Genomic DNA, 22,457 nt, shown 5'->3' with positions numbered 1-22,457 from the left:
TGGTAGCCGTATCGTTCGTCCAATAACCAGGAGAAAGAGAGAAAAAAGAGATGTTGTAATCTTTCGACTGCATGCCATTGCCAACACAGTTGTCAGCACCAAATTCAAACTGATGCTTGCTGTCCTTCACGGTTTAGTTTATTTTTGTTAAAACAGCAAGCCACAGTCTTACCAGGTCACCAAAATTCAGGGGATTGTATGCAAAGAGCGATTGTCATCCAATTACAAAATGGTCATCTCTTCCAAAATGGTTCCTTAGTCCTGAACCTCGGAGGATCCGGGATTCAGGGCTCAGTGATCCGATCCCAGCATCCGTATCTGGGATCTGGACGTAGGCTTGGTATGAATGTTCGTCTGTTTACACTGCATGTCTGCTCTGTCTGACTGGGTTAGCGTACGCATCTGGGTGCCTCTTACACGGGGTGAGCATTCCAAGCAAATGCCTGAGCTGTGTTGTGGCGCCGCGTGTCTGAGCTGTCCTTTGCGTCCGCCGTTGTCTGAGCTGTGCTGTGTGTCTGCCGCTTGTGAGCTGTGTACTGTGCGTCGCCGCTGTCTGAGCTGTCTTTGCGTCCGCCGCTGTGTGAGCTGTGCTGTGCGTCCGCCGCTGTCTAAGCTGTGCTGTGCGTCCGCCCGCTGTGTGAGCTGTACTGTGCGTCCGCCGCTATCTGAGCTCCTGGCCCGGCAGCATGGCGAGACGGCTCTGCACGCGGCCGTGTGCACGGCTTCCCGGGCATCGCCTGTCTGCTGAGCCGCGCCGGCGCCAGTCCCAACATCGCCAACCAGGTGAGGCCACGGCGTACACAGAGACCACTGGCGCACCTGAGTAACGGTCACTGGTGCACCCGGGCAAGGGTCACCGGTGCACCTGAGCAAGGGTTACTGGTGCACCTGAGCAGGGGTTACTGGCACACTCGGCAAGGGTCACTGGCGCACACAGAGACCACTGGCGCACCTGAACAACGGTCACTGGTGCACCCGGGCATGGGTCGCCGGTGCACCTGAGCAAGGGTTGCTGGCGCATCGAGCAGGGCTGGCATCCAGCAGGGTTACTGACACACTCGGGAAAGGGTCACTGGCGCACACAAGCAGTGGTCACTGGTGCATACGAGCAAGGGTCATTTGCGCACCCGGCAAGGGTCACTGGCGCACGCAAGCAGTGGTTATTGACCAAGAATCTAATGAGATGGTTGACATCCTGTCTTTCGCATTTTCCTAGACCTAGGTCCTAGGTCGGCCACCCATAACCCGACTCTTACCTGATTTGGTTACTGACCTCTGGCCTGCCGCTGACCTGACATCTGACCTGCTCTAGACCAGAACGTCTGACCTGGCTACCGACGTGAGCCTCTCTCCAGCCTCAACAATACTTCCTGTTCTTTCATCCAGTCTTGGTCCCTTGAACTGACGACATCCTGAGCCTTGACCTAACTTAGACTTGACGCCTCATATAACCTGACTTGACTTGACTTGATTTCAGACCTGAGCCTTGACCTTACACTGACCAAATCTTCCCCTGACAGGACGCGTCATCTGACCCCTCGTCTGATCTCCGATCTGACGACGGCATGGTGTCTGACCTAATGTGACCTGACCTGACTCGGCAGGAGCTGGAGACGCCTCTGCACTGCGCGGCGGCCCGCGGTCATCTGTCGGTGGTGCGCTGTCTGCTGGACAGTGGCGCCCTCTGCGACACGCCCGACTCTACCGGCGCCACCGCCCTCCACTTGGCGCTCCGGCGGCGCCACCAGCCGCTGGCGCACCTCCTGCTGGAGGCCGGCGCCAGCTGCGACGTCGCCGACCACGTGAGCTGGTGACGAGTGGCGCGGGGGAAGGGCGCACAAGCTTAGTGGGCTGTGTTTGATCTGGGCAGCTATACACCGGATTGTCAATGTTCGCTGATGGTCGCTGACGGATAGATCTGCTTAACGTACGCTGCACTCTTCCCTGTGTGTGCTTTCCTGACCCAATGCGTCGAAGGCCAGTGGCGGTCGTTTGTCGACTGGCTCATCTCGGCGTGAGTTCTTTTTATGTCATTCGCCTCTAAATTACCCGTCTGTGACTGGTATGACCCATGGGATCAATTTTAAATAGGCATATCCGGCGTACGTTTTTGTTTACCAGGGCGTCGCTGCACTTTGTTCGGGAGAAATGCGAGTATGTACTCCCTCACCTCTCCTCCGACACGCCGGATTCCAACAGCTAAGCCCGTGGTGAGGGTGCGTGGAGATCTGTGCCCCCACTCGTGTGAACTGTGCCTGTGTTGCACGACAGGTTGGAGAGAGGCCTATTCACATCGCGTGCGCCGAGGGTCTGCTGGCGGCGGTGCAGGCGCTCTGCACGTACGGGTGCACGGTGGACGTGGCCAACAATGAGGGCCTGTATCCCGTCCACCTGGCGGCCAGAAACGGCCACACCGAGGTGGTGAGGTGAGTCCACGAGTCTGGAAGGTAATCAGTGTACCCAGAAGGATGGTGGTGTGAGCTCCTGATCCTGGACGCTGCTGCGGTAAGGTTCGCACCCAAAAGGATGGCAGGGTGCGTTCCTGATCCCAGAGAATGCCAGGAAGATCTTCATGCCGTGGGGGATGGTGAGATGAGAAGGCCCCTGATCCCAGAGAATGCCGATGAGATCTTCACGCCACGGAGGAGGATGAAGTGAGCCCCCCGATCCCGGAGAATGCCGATGAGATATCTATGTCACGGAGGAGGGTGAGGTGAAGCTGGCTCCCGGAGAATGCGGAGGAGGTCTCCATGCCACGGAGATAGTGAGTGAGCTCCTGATCCCAGAGAATGCTGAAGAGACCTCCATGCTACGGAGGATGTTCTGGTGAGTTTTCCTGATCCCGGGGATGTTAGGATGAGCTTCATACACTGAGACGATGGTGAGGATGGTTAGGTGATAGTATGGTACCCTCTGCCGGTACTGGGTCTCCCAGTCACCGACTCCGCCAGCGTCGGAGTGCATTATAATTGCTGGCCGCCGCTGGCGGGTGGGCCGAAGAGCACATGTGACAGGCGGATCTGTGCCACGTCATGCAGCGCCATGTAGGCTGCAGACATGTATCGGGCGTGTGTCGGACGTGTGTCGGACGTGTATCGGTCATGTGTCGGGTGTGTGTGGGAAGGGTGTCAGACGTGTATCGGGCGTGTGTCAGACGTGTATCGGGTGTGTGTGGACGTGTATCGGGCATGGTGTTCAGACCGTGTGTCGGAAGTGGTGTCGACGTGTATCGGGTGTGTGTCGGACGTGTATCGGGCATGTGTCCGGACGTGTGTTGGGAGTCTGTCGGGCGTGCATCGGGTGTGCGTCAGACGTGTGTCGGACGTGTATCGGGTGTGTGTCAGATGTGTGTCGGGAGTGTGTCAGACGTGTATCGGGCGTTTGTCGGGACGTGTATCGAACCTGTGTCGGACGTGTATCGGGCGTGTGTCGGACGTATGTCGGACACGCGGTCGGACATGTGTTGGACGGCTGGCGCGTCTGGCGGGTGACGTGCCGCGAGGCTGACCCCTCCCCCCCGCCGCTAGGGGTGCTCTGCCTGGCCGCTGCTCTGTGGACCAGCGGGAGCGGAGCGGCCCGCCCGCCAGAGATGACAGCCCTGCTGCGCGGACACCACGACATCGGCCTGCCTTCTCTCCCGGCTGAGTAATGTGAGCTGCCCCCCCCCCCCCCCACCCCACCCCCCCCACCCCCCACCAGCATTCTGTGCTCGCCCGCCAACATCCTCCGGACGTTGGCGGCGAGGTCTCGGGAAGACGGTCGGTGCTCAATCAGTACCATCGAAACAGTTGTAGCCGAAGGTGTGGGGCGTGGCTGCCATCAGCAAAGCAGGACTGCGCCAGTGTCGTGAAGCAGGGTGTGTGGAGTACTGCGGCTCAGTCGCTCTACCCCCCCCCCCCCCCCCCCTCCCGCATCCATCCTATTGAGAGCCGTTGATTACTTGATAACAAGCCGTTTAAATTAAGAAGTGACAAACTTAGAGAAGCCATCTATTTTTTCCTGTATGCATAGCATTGCTGACCTGCGCTAATCTGGGTGTTCTACTATTCGCAGAGCGAGGTTCGCGAAGAGTTCATCAGTCAGCTGGTGCCGAGTGCAAACCCCATCTCGCGGATAAAACTGAAGCTGTTTGGCAACTCAGGAGTTGGGAAAACAGCTTTGGTAGATTCCTTAAAAGCTGGCTACTTCTCAGGCTTCTTCCGGCGAAGTAAAAGCTCGAGGTCTTGGAAATCTAAGCAGCTTTAAGAGTAAGTTTTATGAAATGTTGAAAACTCAGGTTTCAGACATCACATGAGCTATGACTTTGGTAGCTCCGCCCTCGTTATTATATGTTAATGATTCTAATAATTCCTATGTCCTGTTGTCAATGCTAAGTATCTAACGACACAAATAACGCTAGCGTTTGAAATTGCTGTAAACCATAAAGAGGAAAATAATTGTGTCGCTAAGGCTGACTTACAAAACATTCGTCCCTTTTTAGTGCTTAACGCCATCTTGCAAGAACGCTCCCCACAACAGTTAGAGCCAGCACCCGCCAGGGAGTCCAAGAGGTCTATCAGAACAAAACAAAATGGTATTCAGTTTACCTTCGGGTTGTGCTTGCAGTGACGCACTCTTCCCGCAACGGTCGTCCCGAGCGGAGTCCGGCGCCTGCTGGGACAGCACGATGTCGGTCCGAAGCAGCTCCCGTCACTTCACGAGGGGTATCAACATCACCCAGGTCAGCGCCGTAGACGGTCCGAAGCAGCTCCCGTCACTTCACGAGGGGTATCAACATCACCCGGGTCAGCGCCGTAGACGGTCCGAGGCAGCTCCCGTCACTTCACGAGGGGTATCAACATTACCCAGGTCAGCGCCGTAGACGTTCCGAGGCAGCTCCCTTCACTTCACGAGGGGTAACAACATCACCCAGGTCAGCGCCGTAGACGGTCCGAGGCAGCACCCGTTACTATACGAGGGGTATCAACATCATCCAGATCAGCGCCGTAGACGGTCTGAGGCAGCACCCGTTACTGTACGATGGGTATCAACATCATCCAGGTCAGCGCCGTAGACGGTCCGAGGCAGCACCCGTCACTTCACGAGGGGTATCAACATCACCCAGGTCAGCGCCATAGGCGGTCTGAGGCATCACCCGTCACTTCACGAGGGGTATCAACATCACCTAAGTCAGCGCTGTAGCACCTGCAGCAACTGCCACCACAGGGCACCTGACTTCACAGTCTGTCTGTTTTTTGGGGGGAGGGGGGGCTGGATGTGTCCTGGCCATGGTAATGAAACATTTATACCGAGAACGGTGCCAATTTCGGTGACGGCTACGCTATTTTGCTGAATGGCCATAAGCTCCCCCAGGAGGCAGTGCAGATGCCCGGGAGCGGGGCTCCCTATGCGAAGCAGGACGACTGATGCGGCGCCGAGCTTACTAAATTAGAGATGAAGTGCTACGTAAACCGTAGTCGTATGCATCTCGTTGAGAATATAAATGTGAGATGTAATACATGCCTCCCTGGTCACGGTGGTCAGGGTCACTGTGCCATCTGCGGGACCCAGCCACCAACGAGAAGTTTTGTGGGAACCACTCAGGAGAGAGGAACGGATGGCAGGTTTTTAAAGGTTAATCCCTCATGTACAACGTCCACTGGTTGCATGTGGAAACGATCGTAGAAGTACCTGAAAGTGGCATGCCCTTCAGAGGCATATGCGCATATGCGCATATGCGCTTTGTCGCAAACGAAGCGTCGATCACATACCGTACAAGGCGCTGCCACAGGGGACAGGATGCGTGACACGCGAAAAGGTACCACGGCACATATTTAACCGATTCCCTGAGGTAATCCACGTGTGCGACGAGCACAAAACCCAGCGAATCTCCGGACGTGCACGCAATCCGTATCATCCTCCCCTCCCCTTCCCCACGGTGCCCGTCCCCCCCCCCCTCGGCCTGATGCGGCTGGGCCTGCCCGCCGCTGACACGAGTGTGTCATGCCCTGCAGGCGACGCTCAGCGGTGTGGGCGAGGTGTGCCTGCCCGCCGCTGACACGAGCGTGTCATGCCCCGCAGTCGACGCTCAGCGGTGTGGGCGAGGTGTGCCTGCCCGCTGCTGACACGAGCGTGCCATGCCCGGCAGGCGACGCTCAGCGGCGTGGGCGAGGTGTCTCTGTGGGACTTCTCCGGTCACCCGGACTATCGCCAGCTGTACGACCAGTTCGTAGGCAGCGCCGACTGCCTGCACCTGGTGCTGTACCGGCTGTGCGACCCGGCGCCGCTCCGTCTCCAGCAGGTGGTCCAGTGGCTGGGCATGCTGCAGGCGTGCATCGCTCCGCTGGAGCCGTTCGGTGAGTGCCAGCAGCACCGCGGTGCCGTCTCGTCAGTGCCTCGTACTGTAATCGGCCAGCGACAGCGCGGCGGGGAAAGACGCTGCGTCCTTGTCGGCGAATCCGTTGCTTAGTCAGTAACCCGTCACTTATTCAGTGGCTCTGTCGCCTTCTCGCTGATTTGACTATGGTCGCTGACGTCAGAAATATCTGACCTGTCCCCATCCCCGCAAGTCACCGTCCATGACCCAGCAGGTCACTGTCCCCATCCCCGCAAGTCACCGTCCATGACCCAGCAGGTCACTGTGCCCATGCCCTCAGGTCACCCTCCAGCCCTGCAGGTCACTATCCCCATCCCCGCAGGTCACCGCTCCCAACCTCGCAGGTCACTGCCCCTGACCCCGCAGGGCACTGTCCTGCAGGAGTCAGGAAGATCCCGCGGAACAAGACCCCCAAACAAGACCCCGCGGGTCTTTGTTCCTGACCCCGTAGGTCACTCTCTGACCCAGCAGGTCATTGTCCCCATCCCCGCAGTACACTCTCCAATCCCGCAAGCCACTGCCCTCGACCCCGGAGGCCACTGTCCCTGACCCCGTAGGTCACTGTCCCCGACCAAGCAGGTCACTCTCCCCAACGCCGCAGGTCACTGTTTCCGACCCCGCAGGTCGCTGTCTGGACTTCGCAGGTCACTCTCCCTGACCCCGCAGGTCACTGTCCCCACCCCCGCAGATCACTGTCCTCAACCTCGCAGGTCACTCTTCCCGACCCCGCAGGTCACTGTCCCCATCCGCGCAGGTCACAGTCTGCCTGCGCCCCAGTACTGACACGGTACGGTGTCGCTGACCCGTGCCCGCCCGACAGGTCACTGCGGCCGCTCTGTCCGGCCGGCTCGTGTGGTGTTGGTGGCGACCCACGCTGACCTAGTCCGCCAGCGGAGGGACGGCCACGGCCAGCACACGGCCACGGAGGTCAGTCGCCGGGCGTCCTCGAGGTCAGGCAGCGGTCAGCGGTCAGGGTCAGGGCCAGGGCCAGGGCCAGGGCCAGGGCCAGGGCCAGGGCCAGGGTCAGGGCCAGGGTCAGGGCCAGGGTCAGGGTCAGGGTCGGTGTCAGGCAGCGAGACCCAGCCGACAGCTCTCACGATGGAATGTTCGGTTATATGTCTTCACAAACTGTGAGAAGACGACGTGAAATGACGGCTGGACGTTCTTTGGTCTGTTGTTCGCTTTAAAACTATGTCATGACTGAACTCTGCATTCGGTAGATTTGAAATGAAATAGCCAGCTTGTAGGATGCAAATAGGCCGACACAATTTTGTTTTCGGTGAGGCGCGATACGCTCTATTTCCTCGTTGGAGTGCAATTGGTCTTGAGCTCATTTCGTTTATGTGTATTATGCATAGTATCATCTGTTTGTGACGAAACAGAGGCGAAGAAACGGCACTCAAAGTATTGCAATGCAGAAGATTTGTCAAAACAGGCTCCGTGCGAGTGCTTTACACGCTAACAGAATTAGGCCAGTGGCAACGCCATTGGCCAACGTATTCAAACAGCGGGACAATATTGGCGAGCAGGCCTAAAACCTCACCCTACTTCGTGGTGGGATGTGGAGCACGGCGCATTCGGACATGCTGTTTTTCTATATTTCTCTCTCCAAACTTTGCCACGTCCAGCAGTTTTTGACTAAATCAAGTAGACTGTGTGGTCATGCTTTTTATTCACGCTGCGTGCTTTTTATTACAATCATGGATGGAACAATGTCTTTGGCTGTTGCGTCTCAGTAGTTTGCCGTTTTCCCTTGATGTGAAGGCTGCATCTTCACCGTGCACTGTAGATGGAAATGCTGATGAAAACGGTGCGACAACGGTTTGGCACGGTCTTCGATCTGAGCCCGATGACGTTCATCCTGGACGCCACGTCCTCCACATCTCCATCGCTGAAGCACCTCAGGGCTCACCTGGCGCGGCTGAAGACTCGCGTCACGCAGGTCAGTGCCGCTGCGCCTGGGGCGGAGCCACACCGGGCCGCGGCTGCAGACACGGGTCACGCAGGTCAGTGCCACTGCGCCTGGGGTGGGGTCACACCGGTCCGCAGCTGCAGACTCGGGTCACGCAGGTCAGTGCCGCCGTGCCTGAGGCGGGGCCACACCGGTCCTCGGCTGAAGACGGGTCGCGCAGGTCAGTGCCGCCGTGCCTGGGGCGGGGCCACACCGGTCCTCGGCTGAAGACGGGTCGCGCAGGTCAGTGCCGCCGCGCCTGAGGCGGGGCCACACCGGTCCTCGGCTGAAGACTCTGGTCACGCAGGTCAGTGCCGCCGTGCCTTGGGTGGGGCCACACCGGTCCTCGGCTGAAGACTCTGGTCACGCAGGTCAGTGCCGCCGTGCCTGGGGCAGGGCCACACTGGTCCTCGGCTGAAGACGGGTCGCACAGGTCAGTGCCGCCGTGCCTGGGGCGGGGCCACACCGGTCCTCGGCTGAAGACTCGGGTCGCGCAGGTCAGTGCCGCCGCGCCTGGGGCGGGGCCACACCGGTCCTCGGCTGAACACTCGCAGGGGAGGCTCGACGGAGACAAACAGCGGACCCAGTATCTTGGCTTCCCACGACTATTGGCCGTTAAGAGCGGTTGCTACACAGGCAACGAATTAAGTTCAAAACTCGCGCAGAATTTGTAATGGAAAAACAAGAAACAAGTGGGAGAGTATACCGCAGTTTTCTACACAGCACAGACTAATCCCTATTCCTAAGCACAAACATAATCCCTAAGCACTAACAATAATCTTATCCCGTTAAAGCCAACATCCGCGTTCCTATTGGACCCAGACCTCTGCCTATCGGCACATTCAGTATACGTAGACAAACAAAAAGCAAAGAATTGGCACGCAACATGAATTCCGCTGCATTGGATACTCATAAACTCGGACACAAGAAATACTGACTCGCAAAACTTCCACCCCGGAAAAATAGACACCTAGAATTGATATACACAATGTCTAGACGGAAACAGTTGATTTTAGCTGTTTCGGGCACGGCTGTCGGTACGTCTGAGTAGAAGGGGATCCGATGGATGGTTGGGGCACAGACTGATGCAACAGAGGCTTAAATATCGCAGGAATCGACTGGTTAGTCTCGTGGCATGACCAGAAATGCGTAGTCAGGCTGCTGCCCTTTTCACGAAATTGGAGCAGGCGATAACAGGCTAGTGCTGCCCTTTCAATAGAGACCAAGGTCTACACACATGGTAGCCTCAAGGGCACGTGCCCCCCACCCCACCCCATCCTCCCTCCCTTCCCCTCACCAAATTTAGGACATGAATTAGTGCTACGTGACTAACTGTTGGCTGCTGAAAATTCCACGTAGTTACGTAACAACAAGAAGATTGAGAAAATGTGATGTTTTTTTTTTTCTAAGAAGAGCCAGGCTATTTCGCGCGCCCGCAGCGCTAGACGTCATCTTCAGTAGACATCTGTATGTTTTGCCCTCGCGCATTGTAAAATCCTGCGTACGCCCCTGAGTGTAAATGCATTTTAGAGGGAATATAGAGAAGTGTGGCTTAGAAGTTTGGGACGAATCTGTCCCAAACGGATTCAGGACTCCTTTTTAGTTCTGTAGATCCGGCCTTTAGACATTTGCCACGTGAAACATGGTTTATCCGTGCACAGTTGTGTGGCCCATGTGGTCACTAGCTCATCAGCATGTGTTTAGTTTACACTTCCGATCAAAGATCGCGGGCGTACTCGGGGCGGAACGTAACAATCTGCTCGGGGTGGGTTGTAACACTGTTACATTGGACCCCTATGGCTGGCACATTCAACATTTCATTCCGGACGGTTTGCAACAGGGCAAGAATAACAAACAGAGGAAGGTCGTTCCAAACAGGTACGTTTAGTGTAGTTTTGCAGGCCGGAGAAATAATACGAAAGGCGTCACAAGTTTATGGGATGCACCACGTCACCCTGATGTGCTGTGTAAATCGAAAGAGGAAAGGGATAGAGAGAGGAGGAAGACAAATCGAAGTGGGCTACAAACCTTCGTCTCGTTTTCGTCCTGAGGAGATGGGAGCATCCTCGCTTCACGCCTGCTAAAATCGGCAGAACTATTTGACCTTCCTCCCTCGGAGGTCATAAAGCTGGCTCACCAGTGTGCGGTGGCAGGATACCTAGAAATACCAAGGTCATGAGCTAAAGCGGAACGGGTAACTTATCCATGTCTGTAATTCCCTATGCAACCATCGAAATTTCGTCTAAACCTGTTCTATGTCTGCATGTATATCTTTTGATATTATCTTAGCTGCATTTTGCTTCCACTTCCCCCATTTCAAACACCGCCTGACCATGCGCCAAAGGCTTGGGCGCTATGATATGCCCAACCCAGTCTAAGCCAAAGTTTTTGGCTAAAAGTCTTGGCTGGGACCAGGACTTCACCAACATTCACCGTCGTTCTAAGACTAGTTATTTGGCGTGATCACTCGCACTCCAAACTGACACACGCCAATATTTGTGACATTACGAGCGGAAAGGGTTCTCAATTCATAAAGATGAACGTCAGCTGAGAGCTAACTCAGCTTGTGAGCGCGTGACAGCGATGCATAGACCATAGTCTTACCTCTGCCTGGATAGCCAGGTCCCGTTTCAGTGCGTAGTTGCCCCGGGGGGTTGGCGCCGCCACGGTGATCCCTTAGCTACCCTTTTACTGCATACTTGTACGCAGGAGGAGCGGAATGGCGGGCATTACATAGCACTGCGCCGACAGCCAAATAGTCGGAAACACCCCGTCACTCCATCTTGTCATGTAACAGGGCAGCTAACTCCTCGCCCCCCCCCCCCCCCCCCAGCACACGCCGTAATAACTTGTGATGACGTCGTTCTCGTATGGCTCGTAATGACGTATGTGCGGTTGGTGGATGGCCCCGCAGTCGTACGTGTATTTTCCTCTTTTCAAGTCAAATGTCGCAGTTCTAAGTATTCACGTGACCACGGTCACGTTGCGTAAGCCGGAGGCGATTTTGGTAGGTGGCTGCGTCGCCGCCCAAAGTCTGACATTGTTGTTAAAACAGAATGATTGGTGTTGTCTGGGCACGTGACAAATCAGCGCGACCTGACGCATCGATTGTCCACCTGTGTTGTGTTGGATGGGCACAACTCAGGTCATACCGGCGGCATATTATTGTGGCTCAGCTGGTAAGACCCACGCTGTTCCATGTCCATCCACGGACTCTAGTTGAAAAAGTACCTACCCAGTGCTTTGCCATATGGAACTTTTCAGTCGATGACCCCTGGTGGCCAGTCCCTGCTTTGTCTTCCTGACAACCAGGATCTGCACAAGACTGAAGTCATTGGTGTCCTGTAGAACGCCGCACCACGAGCGCTGCTGCTCAGAACGCGCACGATTCTGTGTCCGGTTTTCCCACATTGGCATCACCTGCAGGTTCAGTGGTAAAGGTACATGAAATCCCTGGCCCTGTTCTTGCGCTGCGCGCGCCGAGGGTCCCAAGGCTCATTGGTGGGAGCATTGCGCGTGATTTAATTTTGCGGTCAGGTGCAGGTGTCCACAAATCTAATGGGAGGACTAGGGGATATGGCAAACCCGTGTGCATTGCCAGATTATTGTCAGCCCAGCGATGGCACAGCCCGATGCCACGGGACTTGAGGTTTATCAACAGCCCTCAAATCAAGGCTTATTCCAGCGTTTTCCGCTCTCTAGGACAAGCGGAAGAAAAGTACACTCGCGACCAGACTTTTCAACTTTCGACACGTTCTGATGCTGGACCAACGATGGGAGATACAGCCGTCATTCTGCAGGCTCCTCCGCGCTCATTCTTCCAGGCTTTGCGGGAATTGTGTGGCCGATTTTCGAGAAAGGGTGGACAAGAATAGCAACGCATGAAAGTACCGTCAAAGAAAGCATGTTACTGTTACTGTACATCTCACATTTAAGCAGTAACCGCGCATTATTGAAAAGCTAATTGTATTACACAGTGGTGCACTTCGCCTTGTTAGATGCCTGCCTACCAGGGTGGAAGATGGTTTTGATTTGGTAAGATTTCTTGGTCCACACCGCATCATCTTGGCAACACCATCCCATCAATGTCACCGAATCATCTGATCGAAATGAAGCGTCTTTGAACCGATATTTGGTGCTTGCATGCAATACTAAAGTTGTGCCATGTTTGCAAGCTGAGACAGACTGCCGGAGAAGTGGCTGAAATGCAATATGATCCCGTACCTGAAACGTTAGGAACGAGACCCACCCCATCCGGCACCACCTGCCACTGTATAAAGTCTACAGAGCTGCAGACAAGTATTTCTGGCCAGATGGGTTCTCGGGGTTCCGCCGTAAGGGAGAACACAGGTCATAGAATGAATGCAGTAGCAACGTGGAATGACTACGTGGTCGGTTGTACGGTCGTTGCACTCGGCGACGTATAGCGTAAAGAAAGGAGCGGGCACACTCATTCGCTCTGGCTCTGATTCTCGCCCTGGTTGTACACACACACACACACACACACACACACACACACACACACACACACACGCACGCACGCACGCACGCACGCACGCACGCACGCACGCACGCACGCACGCACGCACGCACGCACGCACGCACGCACGCACGCACGCACGCACGCACGCACGCACGCACGCACGCACGCACGCACGCACGCACGCACGCACGCACGCACGCACGCACGCACGCACGCACGCACGCACGCACGCACGCACGCACGCACGCACGCACGCACGCACGCACGCACGCACGCACCACACACACACACACACACACACACACACACACACACACACACACACACACACACACACACACACACACACACACACACACACACACACACACACTCTCTCTCTCTCTCTCTCTCTCTCTCTCTCTCTCTCTCTCTCTCTCGCCCTGGCTCGCCGTAAGGTTAACCAACCTATCACGTCTTGGTATTTGTACACGGCAGCCGAGGAAGATTGAAGTTTTGCGGCGCATTAAGGCCCTGTAACCCATATTTTATTGTTTGACTTGTTGGGAAACGTGGATTTGTTACGTTGTGGGCATCTGGATTACGTTACCTGAATTTCCAACGTACTTCGCAATCTATTATTCATGCATCTATTCTTTGTAAAGGTCATTCAGGGCCAATGTCTCAGAGAGACAAATGTTCAAACGGCTGAAGTTGAATAACCCCCCCCCCCCCCCCCCGCGTCCGTTACTTACGAGTCAGTCTAACTTTCCTTGCCAGTTGCCATTTTCATTACACAACTGTCATATAAAAACACGCCATAAATACTACAGTGTTACCTTTATTGCAGGGCACGCGTTGCCGGTGATTCGTAGCATTTAGTAAATGTATGTATATATGGGACAGTAGGCGTGTTCAACGACAGTGCAGTAAATGGTGCAAACACGACCTGGTCAAGGTTTCAGCAATAATTGCGTGCATTTAGACAGAAAGCCAACCTGTTGGCAGGTCCGCGCCCGTCACCGTCACCGTTACCCACGCCCGTCACTGGCACCGTTTCTGACCCGTCACTAACGCGGCGTTTTACCCATCACTGACACAGCGTCTGATCCGCCACTGACGCGGCGTCTGACCCGTCACTAACGCGGCGTCTGACCCGTCGTTAACGCGGCGTCTGACCTATCACCGACGCGGCGTCTGACCTGTCACTGGCGCGGCGTCTGACCCGTCACTAACGTGGCGTCTGACCCGTTACTGACGCGGTGTCTGACCCGTCACTGACGCGACGTCTGACCCGTCACTAACGCGGCGTCTTACCCATCACTGATACAGTGTGTTACCCGTTACTGACACAGCGTGTGACCCGTTACTGACACAGCGTCTGATCCGCCAATGACGCGGCGTTTGACCCGTCACTAACGCGGCGTCTGACCCGTCACTGACGCGGTGTCTGACCCGTCACTAACGCGGCGTCTGACTCGTCGCTAACGCGGCGTCTGACCTGTCACCGACGCGGCGTCTGACCTGTCACTGGCGCGGCGTCTGACCCGTCACTAACGCGGCGTCTGACCCGTCACTAACGCGGCGTCTGACGTGTCACTAACGCGGCGTCTGACCCGTCACTAACGCAGCGTCTGACCCGTCGCTAATGCGGCGTCCGACCCGTCACTGATACAGCGTGTGACCCGTCACTGACACAACGTTTAACCCGTCACTAACGCGGCGTTTTGGTCCCAGGGTCTGCCGAAGAGCACGGGCTTTCTGGAGACGATGGTGGCGCAGGTAGGCAGCTGGCGCCGCCTGCAGCCTCACTTCCCCATCATGACTTGGGCAGACCTGGTTGAGGTGGTGCGTGACCAAGTCAACCCTCTGGCCGGCGAGGAGCACGTACAGGAGGTGGTGCAGCAGTTGCAGTTGATGGGCGAGGTTAGTCACTCGAGCCACACCCACACTCTTCCGCTGGCCGACGCCAGCGCACTCCTTAACGTTCAGTGTACTTCATCTGCGGCGGATGTGTGTACTCACGAATGAAGCTGCGCGTGAAACCTACACAAAATTTATTTTTGCAGCTTTTCTGAAAGTTTTTCAATGTTTTAATGCGCTCAAAGAGTTATAAGAAATGTAGTTTTAACCGTAATGGGACGTCGCGAAACCGGACATTTTGTCGAAGTCTGCCTTCAAAAAGCGCGTTGTGGTTTTGCCCATTACTTACCTCCTCCCTTTTGTGAAACCTGTGGCGTGGCGCTGTTTTGTGAGGGTGCAACGGACCTAGGGCCACCGGTTTATCAGCATGCATTTATTTGCCACCACCGCGGATTGGCGTTCGCCGTGACGGTACATTATTTCGCTGTGTGGTGGGTGGGACATGCCACGGCGCTGACTTTAGGTCACTCTGCCGACGTGCCATGAAGGGCCGGCCAGGCTGGGGTGCTACGCTGCGCGGCTCGGACAGCGGCCAGTGTGCGGTAGGTGGGCTCGTCTGACCGACGCCACCCCTACCCAGGTGGTGCACCTGGCAGCCGGGGCCGCCGGACAGGACCTGGTGGCGCTGGCGCCGCGCTGGCTCTGCGGTGACGTGCTCGGCCTGCTGTTCTCCCCCGACTTCCGACGCCGCACCAAGGCTACTGGTGAGTGGGACGGAGTGAGTGAGTGAGTGAGTGAGTGAGTGAGTGAGTGAGTGAGTGAGTGAGTGAGTGAGTGAGTGAGTGAGTGAGTGAGTGAGTGAGAGCGAGAGAGAGAGAGAGAGAGAGAGAGAGAGAGAGAGAGAGAGAGAGAGAGAGAGAGGGAGAGAGAGGGAGAATGAGGGAGGGAGAGAAGGAGAGAGGAGATGCAATGGTCTGGGCAGTTTCGCGTCGATAGGTTATCGATTAATGGGCTTACTGGCTACCATCGGAGCCGATTCGGGCAGCCATTGGGGTTTTATTTCATACGCTACCCCTGGACGGGCGGGATTAGTTGCAGCCACAATTGTACGACGTCAAATTTGGGGAGAACCCCATTGCGGACGCACTTTCGGGCTGGTTGTAGCGATTTGACGCACGACTATACATTTAGGAAAAGCAACACCTTCCGGAGATACCAGTTCTTTAAAATAAGTTGCGCGAAGGATCAAAGTCATCTAGCGTACATTGTTAGTTTTTTAGTCTGGGCATACGGATTTTTTATGGATCCAGTACCAACTTGCATTCCTCCGGCACCACCTGATTTTGCTTCAAAACAATATGGGGCGAGGTAAAAGTGCGGAAAGACGAGCACTTTCATTATTAAATTGATATGTAACGAACTCGTGAAATCTCGTCGAACCCCCATGGTGCAGCCTGAGTTTCTTCAGAAGAGAATAAAACTTATTAAACTTAGAATCAAACTGATTGCGGTACCACGTAGTGTGTGTACTGGGGATGTTTGCACCAGATGTCTTGTCCTAAAAGTACCAAAAAATCCTTAAGCTACGTGGAGCTTCCATTAATAGCACAGTGCTGCAGATATCGCTAAAGCCCACAGTGCACAAGTTGTGTACGCCACAGCGGTAACAATCATCATCTAAATACGGCTGGTCGAGTTCAATACTTTGAGCCCGACTGGGACCAATGCCAGCAATATCTGAGCGCACGACCGTTCTGCTGTCCACTGGCCATACTGGCCACCGACTGAACATCGTGGTGAGGTTTGTGCGGTTATCGGTGGTCAGTCGGTCTCGTGGTGATTCTGTGTATTTGGGGACCCTGCTCGTCTTTGTTGACTGTTAAATTGACAGCGCTGACTTCGTTTAACAACCCTGACAATAGCAAGTCCAGCCGCCTGACTGACGTCAGAGGGATTTATTACTGCTTACCACGATGGCAGCCAAAATTCCAACGGCCGCAGCTTTCAGGAGTTTCTCCACAAGCGAAGTCTTGACACGCAGTAGATGATGTGTAAGCTCTGATGACACGGGACTCGGAGCCGCGCTCACGTGTTCGCTGCCTCGGCCCGGCTATGACCGTCACACGTTGTGGACCATTGTTCAGACCAGTGTTCTGACCCCTGTCTCGCTGGGGCGACAAGGCATTATGCGTTCGTGATCGTCCACGTGTCAGCAGCTAGCTGTCTGCCCGCAGGCTGCTACACAGTACGAGAGTTCCAGATGCTGATGCCGCAGTGTGACGCCCTGGACTTGCTTCAGGTCCTAGAAACGCTACACCTCTGTGCTCAGGTAAGGCTGCGGCTGCCCAGTCTGCAGGGATACTGCCTTTGTGGGTGGGGGTGGAGGACAGGGAGCCAAGGCCTCTAGGCACTGTGTGGGCTCTCCCTATCGCTGTTGTAGCAACGACTTCACTGCTTCAACGGCTTGGATTCCCAGATATGTGGTTTGAATCCCACCATCAGTCCTTACATTTCTCAAGCCCCACTAGCTTTTTAAACACACACGTTTTTCCTTGCACGGTCAGGTATTTTGGTGAGCATCAGTTCTGGTAAAAATGGATTGATCGCGCGCTCTCCGTTAGTTATTCCACGTGTTGCATTGTTTCCGTAAGAAACGACCACGAAGATGAAACGTTGTCGCCAAATGCGCGGGCAGTTGAGTCTGAGTCTGAGTCTGAGTCTGAGCTTGTTCCAAACCGTTCGTTGCGTTTCTGTAGGCTGGGTCAGATGAACTCGCAGAATGTCGTCTCACCCCTCTTCACTTACGCCATGGAATGTCTCACAGGTGTAGCGCAGCCAACCAGTCGTGTGCGCCAGAACGGCCCTTTCTGTGTGCGCGTAGAATCTGACTCATGCCTCTCGTATCATCCCCATGGGGTTGTACGGGGTGAACGCGCACCATATAGGCAACTACCTAATTCCTTATGCTTTATTGGGTAATGCTAGCTATGCTGTAATGTCTCAACCTGTCATCGCATCACTGTATGGTATCAAAAAGCGCAATGGCCGGGCGAGAGCGGCCCTTTGCCAGCATGTCTCGCCCTCGTAATGTCCCCGTGCGGACAGTCTCGCTTTCTGCAACCGATGCCCGCAGTTAATCTGGGCTGACCTGGGCATCAGGGTAGTTGATACAAATAAAAACATTTTAACACCTTTCCGATACTTCGGACAGTAGTAAAAATTGATAATTGACACCAAAAGTTCGTATGGGCACGGATGTCTTCTGCGCCCCTGGTCTGGAGACAGCCTCTTCGCTTCAAATTCACCATCGAAGCGACGTGCGTGGCTGTCTCGACGCCTGCCTTGCGCATATGTTGTGAAGCTGACAACGATTTGTACATCTTCGGCAGTGTGATAACGACGGCGACATCGAATACGAGTTTTCCTGCTACAACCGCGTGGCGGCCGTGGACGGCGTGTGGGACGTTCCGCCGTCGGTTGGCACCAAGCTCTGTTACGGGGGTGTGCTGCTGCGCCGACCGCCGGCCGCCGGCCAGCTCACGGCGCCGTTGCTGCCCCGCCTCCAGGTGAGCCCCAGCCAAGCCCGAGCCCGAGCCCGAGCCCGAACCCGAACCCGAACCCGAACCCGAACCCGAACCCGAGCCCGAACCCGAACCCGGGCCCGAACTCAAGCCTTAACCCGAACCCGAACCCGAACCCGAACCCGAACCCGAGCCCGAGCCGAAGCCCGAGCCCGAGCCCGAGCCTGAGCTCGAGCCCAGCCGAGGTCGAGCTCGAGCTCAGCCAAGCCCATCCCAGCCACACGGTTCTGCCCTCTGACAGGTCTCCGCAAAGTGTCATATAGCCCCGCGGGCCTTCAACACACCCGCCCGGAACGGCCGGCGCTCTGCGATCCATCGTGCCGCCGGAGCCTGACAATGTGCAGATGCACAACCCTGCCACGATCTCCTGCAGCTGATGCTTCAGCGCGGTGCCGTCAGGTTCAGCTACGCTGCTTCGCCCAGGAGTACGCGGAGGCCGAGCTGGAGCTGTACCAGTGGTCAGACGGCTCCAAGCTCTGTGCTGACCGGCTGGAGGCCCTGCTGACGCCGTCGGCCGACGGCCGGGACCTGGAGCTCAAAGTGCGCGGGCCCGCTGACGCACGCGACGCTTGCTTCTACCTGATGGAGGATCTGCTATCCGCCTTGGAGCAGGTGCGGTCTGGGCAGATGTATTTTTGGACTAACGCCATGTGTTGTGTGCTATGATTTAACTGCGAAACAGAGTCAGGTGTTGTGATTTGACCCATACCCTAATTAATTGTTTTTAATCATGTGGACTGATATAACGTATAAGGAAGACAGAGCTTTGCGGAAAACACCAGCGGATTGGTTTCAGCGAGAGCTCGCGATTGGTAATACGATATCTGTTTCCATGTCAATAATCCATCCCATTATGCCAGGTTAAAGGCCATTTTTTCCGAAAATCAAAGTTTTCAGTTTTGCATGCTCATAGGTACGGGACCATGCCTCTTGGCGATATAAAACTTTACGAACGAACAAACTTAAGGAAACGGAACGAAGTACGCATGTTCTTGATCAGTTATGAGTACAAGTGCACCCGCCACCCGCTCAGGCCGTAGATTGCCGTTAAGTGTCAGGGGCGCCACTTTGCATGCTTTTGGGGAAATGAGCCTCCCAATGCTGACATGATATAAAGGACGATTAACTTGAAACAAAGACTGACTGATGTAAAGAAAAAGCGCCCAGTGACTCCATGAACTACCTCAAAGCAGATCAATAAATAGGGAATACTGTGTCCAATAAATACAGAACAATAAATAACCTTGCTATCGGTATACTAGGCAGTAAGTACCTGAGCACTATATATGACGCTATTAGTATCACAGATAACACAGTAGTAATGGCTCTATTCCTCGGGGAAAAAACAGGAGAATGCAGATATGGTTGGGTTGATGTTCCGACAACCTGCCTTCATCGAAACAATAGCAGAGGTGAATTAAAATTGCCTGCTGATGATCCTATTCAATTTTAAGATTTTCCTTGAAATAGCAAGCCACAGTTTTTACAGGACACCAGTATTTAGGGCATTAAACAAACAGCGATTGCTAGCCGTGATCGCGACGCAGTGCCTCTCTAAGAATTAGAATACGCGAACATACGTGTACACGCAAACGAATTCAGGCAAATAGTCATCGCGCATCACGCTTCATTCAAATATGCAAGCGAGTTGAAGAAAACAGGCATCACACATCACGCACCAGTTATACATGCAAGCGATTTCAATTGAACAGGCATCGCACATCACGCGTCAGGCATCACACATGTAAGCGATTTTAAGCTAGGACACATCACATATAGAGCCACATATCACGTTCGCATAACTGGCCATGATCAGCCCTGTGTGTCAGGATTTTGTCACCGACTTTTTATAAGAATAGATTTACTTATTTTCCTGTCTGGGTGGTCCTGTGCTCTATAGATGGCTTTGAGCTCGCTTTTAGACGGTCCTGCATCTAGAGTTATAGGGATGCCAATGCTGACTTGATATAAAGGACGATTGACTTGAAACGAAGACTGACTGATGTAGAGAAGAAGCGCCCAATGCCTCTCTTACAATTAAACAGGCATCGCACATCACGAGGTTATTTTTCCGTATTTATTAGGTACCTACTACCTACTACCTAGTGTAACAATAATAAGGTTATTGTTCCGTATTTATCAGGCACAGCATTTTCTCTTTACTTCTATGTTTTGAGCTCAAAGTCAAAGTCCTTACAACACGATTTTGACCTCACATGTTTCACTCTTTATCAACGCCGTAATTTTTTAAAAATCATTATTCGAAATTACATGATCAAGGCATTCCTTTTCCTCCCATTCCTTCCTATATGGTTTCTAGACTGCTTAACTGTCGCCAGATGCTCGAGACTGAGCGATTCGCGGTCATGGTGACGGTCAGCTAACCAGCCCCTCTGCCGGGTCTGTTCACGGCGCCATCGTTGCCAAGGCGCACGGCCGCCAGCAGCGCTATACCAGAGCAGAGCCATATCAGAGCTACACCGGAGCTTAACATGCGATGCTGCTAAACAGGAGAAGTAGGGGGACGTTATTAGGCAGCCGTTAATAGTCTATGAAATGGTCATCAAGGCCAGTATTGTTTTAGCTGTAAACAACGGGAACCCCTATGTTTTAGTCCTCTGTGTCCTCTATGTCTTAAATGTCCTTTGTTTCAGGCTCGCTAAATCCTACTTAATCACGATGTATACTGGTCTGATTGTCCATTTCGACGTTCCGGTGAACTTACCCCGAAAGAATGTATACGGTGTTTATTTCAAACGTACGAAAAACGCAATTTTGGACGCCCCAGGCACCAAATAGCAGCACTGCTGGACCCACCACGCAACTGGCGCCTGACTGGGACGATAGAGCAGCTTTATGACCGCTGTTTGACGGGCCCCGTGCCCGCCGTGACCTTCGGCCCCTCGCACCGGCAGGTGTTCGCTGAGGTGAGTCCGGGCCTGCTGGTGGAGCGGCACTACCTGTCTCCGAGCGACCTGCGACGCCACCTCCGCCAGCCGCAGCCGCACCCGCCGGCGACGCTGGCGGCGCTGCTGCTGCAGGGCGGGTCGTGCGCGCCGCCGCCGGCCGGCACCGCCTCGCTTGCCGAGCTGCTGTGCTTCGACAGCGCGCAGCTGCTCGACGCTGTGTGCTGGCCAGCCGAGCTGGCTGTATGCTGTGTGCCAGCGGCGGTGCGGCAGCGGCTGTGTGCCGCGCTGGACCCGGCCGATGCGCTGGGCCGTGACTGGTGTCTGCTAGCCGTGCAGCTGGGTCTGACCGAGCGGCTGGCGCGGCTCGACGCCGGCGACAACCCGGCGGTGAGTCGGACGGCGCGCCTGCTGGCCGAGGTGGCGTGCCTGCCGCTCGGCCGGCTGCACGCGGCGCTGCTCCAGATCGGCCGGCCTGACGCCGCCGCGGAGCTGGCGGCCGGCGCGCCGCTCTTCCGGCAGCGCGTGCCGCCCGCGGGTGACGAGGGCAGCGGCGAAGAGAAGGCGGTGCTGCGCACCTCGTCTGGCTCTGCCGCCAGCTCGTCCACCGTCAGCCGCTGAGGTCCACCGTCAGCCGCTGAGGTCCACCGCCAGCCGCCAAAGTCCACCGTCAGCCGCTGAGGTCCACCGTCAGCCGCTGGGGTCCACCGCCAGCCGCTGAGGTCCACCGCCAACCGCCAAAGTCCATCGTCAGTCGCTGAGGTCCACCATCAGCCGCTGAGGTCCACCGCCAGCCGCCAAAGTCCATCGTCAGTTGCTGAGGTCCACCTTCAGCCGCTAATGCCCACCCGGAAGTCGCCTAGGGTCCCTTGAACTTTACTTTTGAATTTTTGACTGGAGTCCACTACCTGCCACTGACTTTCACTGAGGCCCAACGTGAGCCGCTGATGCTGCTGACCAGAGCTCGTGAGTTGTTCCATCACGTTATTTAGATAGTCTGACCTGCTGCAAGGAGAAGTATGCTGCTGGATATCATCATCCCTGGCTAACAAAAAAAAAACGGATTTTCCATCATCTGCACAATCTCAGCTCACCGCTACCGGTGTTACCATTCGTCGGGCACGCCTTTATAAGGGCACTTGAGGGCGGTACGTCGATGGTGACGATGGAAAATGCTTGAATACAGCTGAGTGAAGACAGGACGTTATTTAACAATAGTAATGCGAGGCGAACGCAATGCAGTCGATGGAGGCATGCATGATCTACCTGTGATTATAAACATAATGCTGGCGTGTATTAACGGTGTAGAATTACGTGTTTTCGAATAAAAAGCGTGTTT

General features: G+C 55.1%; 1 protein-coding gene across 1 annotated transcript in view; it reads left to right on the top strand.

Moving 5' to 3' along the window:
- Window positions 1–22,088, top strand: part of LOC119102293 (death-associated protein kinase dapk-1-like) — a 26,517-nt gene extending 4,429 nt beyond the window's left edge. Inside the window, exons 2-19 of the mRNA XM_037225660.1 lie at window positions 686–783; window positions 1,605–1,802; window positions 2,272–2,421; window positions 3,597–3,650; window positions 4,054–4,220; window positions 4,606–4,720; window positions 6,128–6,335; window positions 7,176–7,282; window positions 8,145–8,297; window positions 14,506–14,694; window positions 15,272–15,395; window positions 16,866–16,960; window positions 18,021–18,197; window positions 18,612–18,824; window positions 21,128–21,222; window positions 21,319–21,538; window positions 21,641–21,727; window positions 22,080–22,088. Of these exons, the coding sequence (XP_037081555.1) occupies window positions 686–783; window positions 1,605–1,802; window positions 2,272–2,421; window positions 3,597–3,650; window positions 4,054–4,220; window positions 4,606–4,720; window positions 6,128–6,335; window positions 7,176–7,282; window positions 8,145–8,297; window positions 14,506–14,694; window positions 15,272–15,395; window positions 16,866–16,960; window positions 18,021–18,197; window positions 18,612–18,824; window positions 21,128–21,222; window positions 21,319–21,538; window positions 21,641–21,727; window positions 22,080–22,088 (2,459 nt within the window). The remainder of the gene's footprint in view (window positions 1–685; window positions 784–1,604; window positions 1,803–2,271; window positions 2,422–3,596; window positions 3,651–4,053; window positions 4,221–4,605; window positions 4,721–6,127; window positions 6,336–7,175; window positions 7,283–8,144; window positions 8,298–14,505; window positions 14,695–15,271; window positions 15,396–16,865; window positions 16,961–18,020; window positions 18,198–18,611; window positions 18,825–21,127; window positions 21,223–21,318; window positions 21,539–21,640; window positions 21,728–22,079) is intronic.
- The last annotated feature ends 369 nt before the right edge of the window (window positions 22,089–22,457 follow it).

This window comes from Pollicipes pollicipes, unplaced genomic scaffold (genome assembly GCF_011947565.3).
Source record: "Pollicipes pollicipes isolate AB1234 unplaced genomic scaffold, Ppol_2.1 Scaffold_5724;HRSCAF=6776_pilon_pilon_pilon, whole genome shotgun sequence".
NCBI lineage: Eukaryota > Metazoa > Arthropoda > Thecostraca > Pollicipedomorpha > Pollicipedidae > Pollicipes > Pollicipes pollicipes.
The sequence above is the reverse complement of the archived record's forward strand: the minus strand, read 5'-3'. Positions and strand labels throughout refer to the sequence as shown.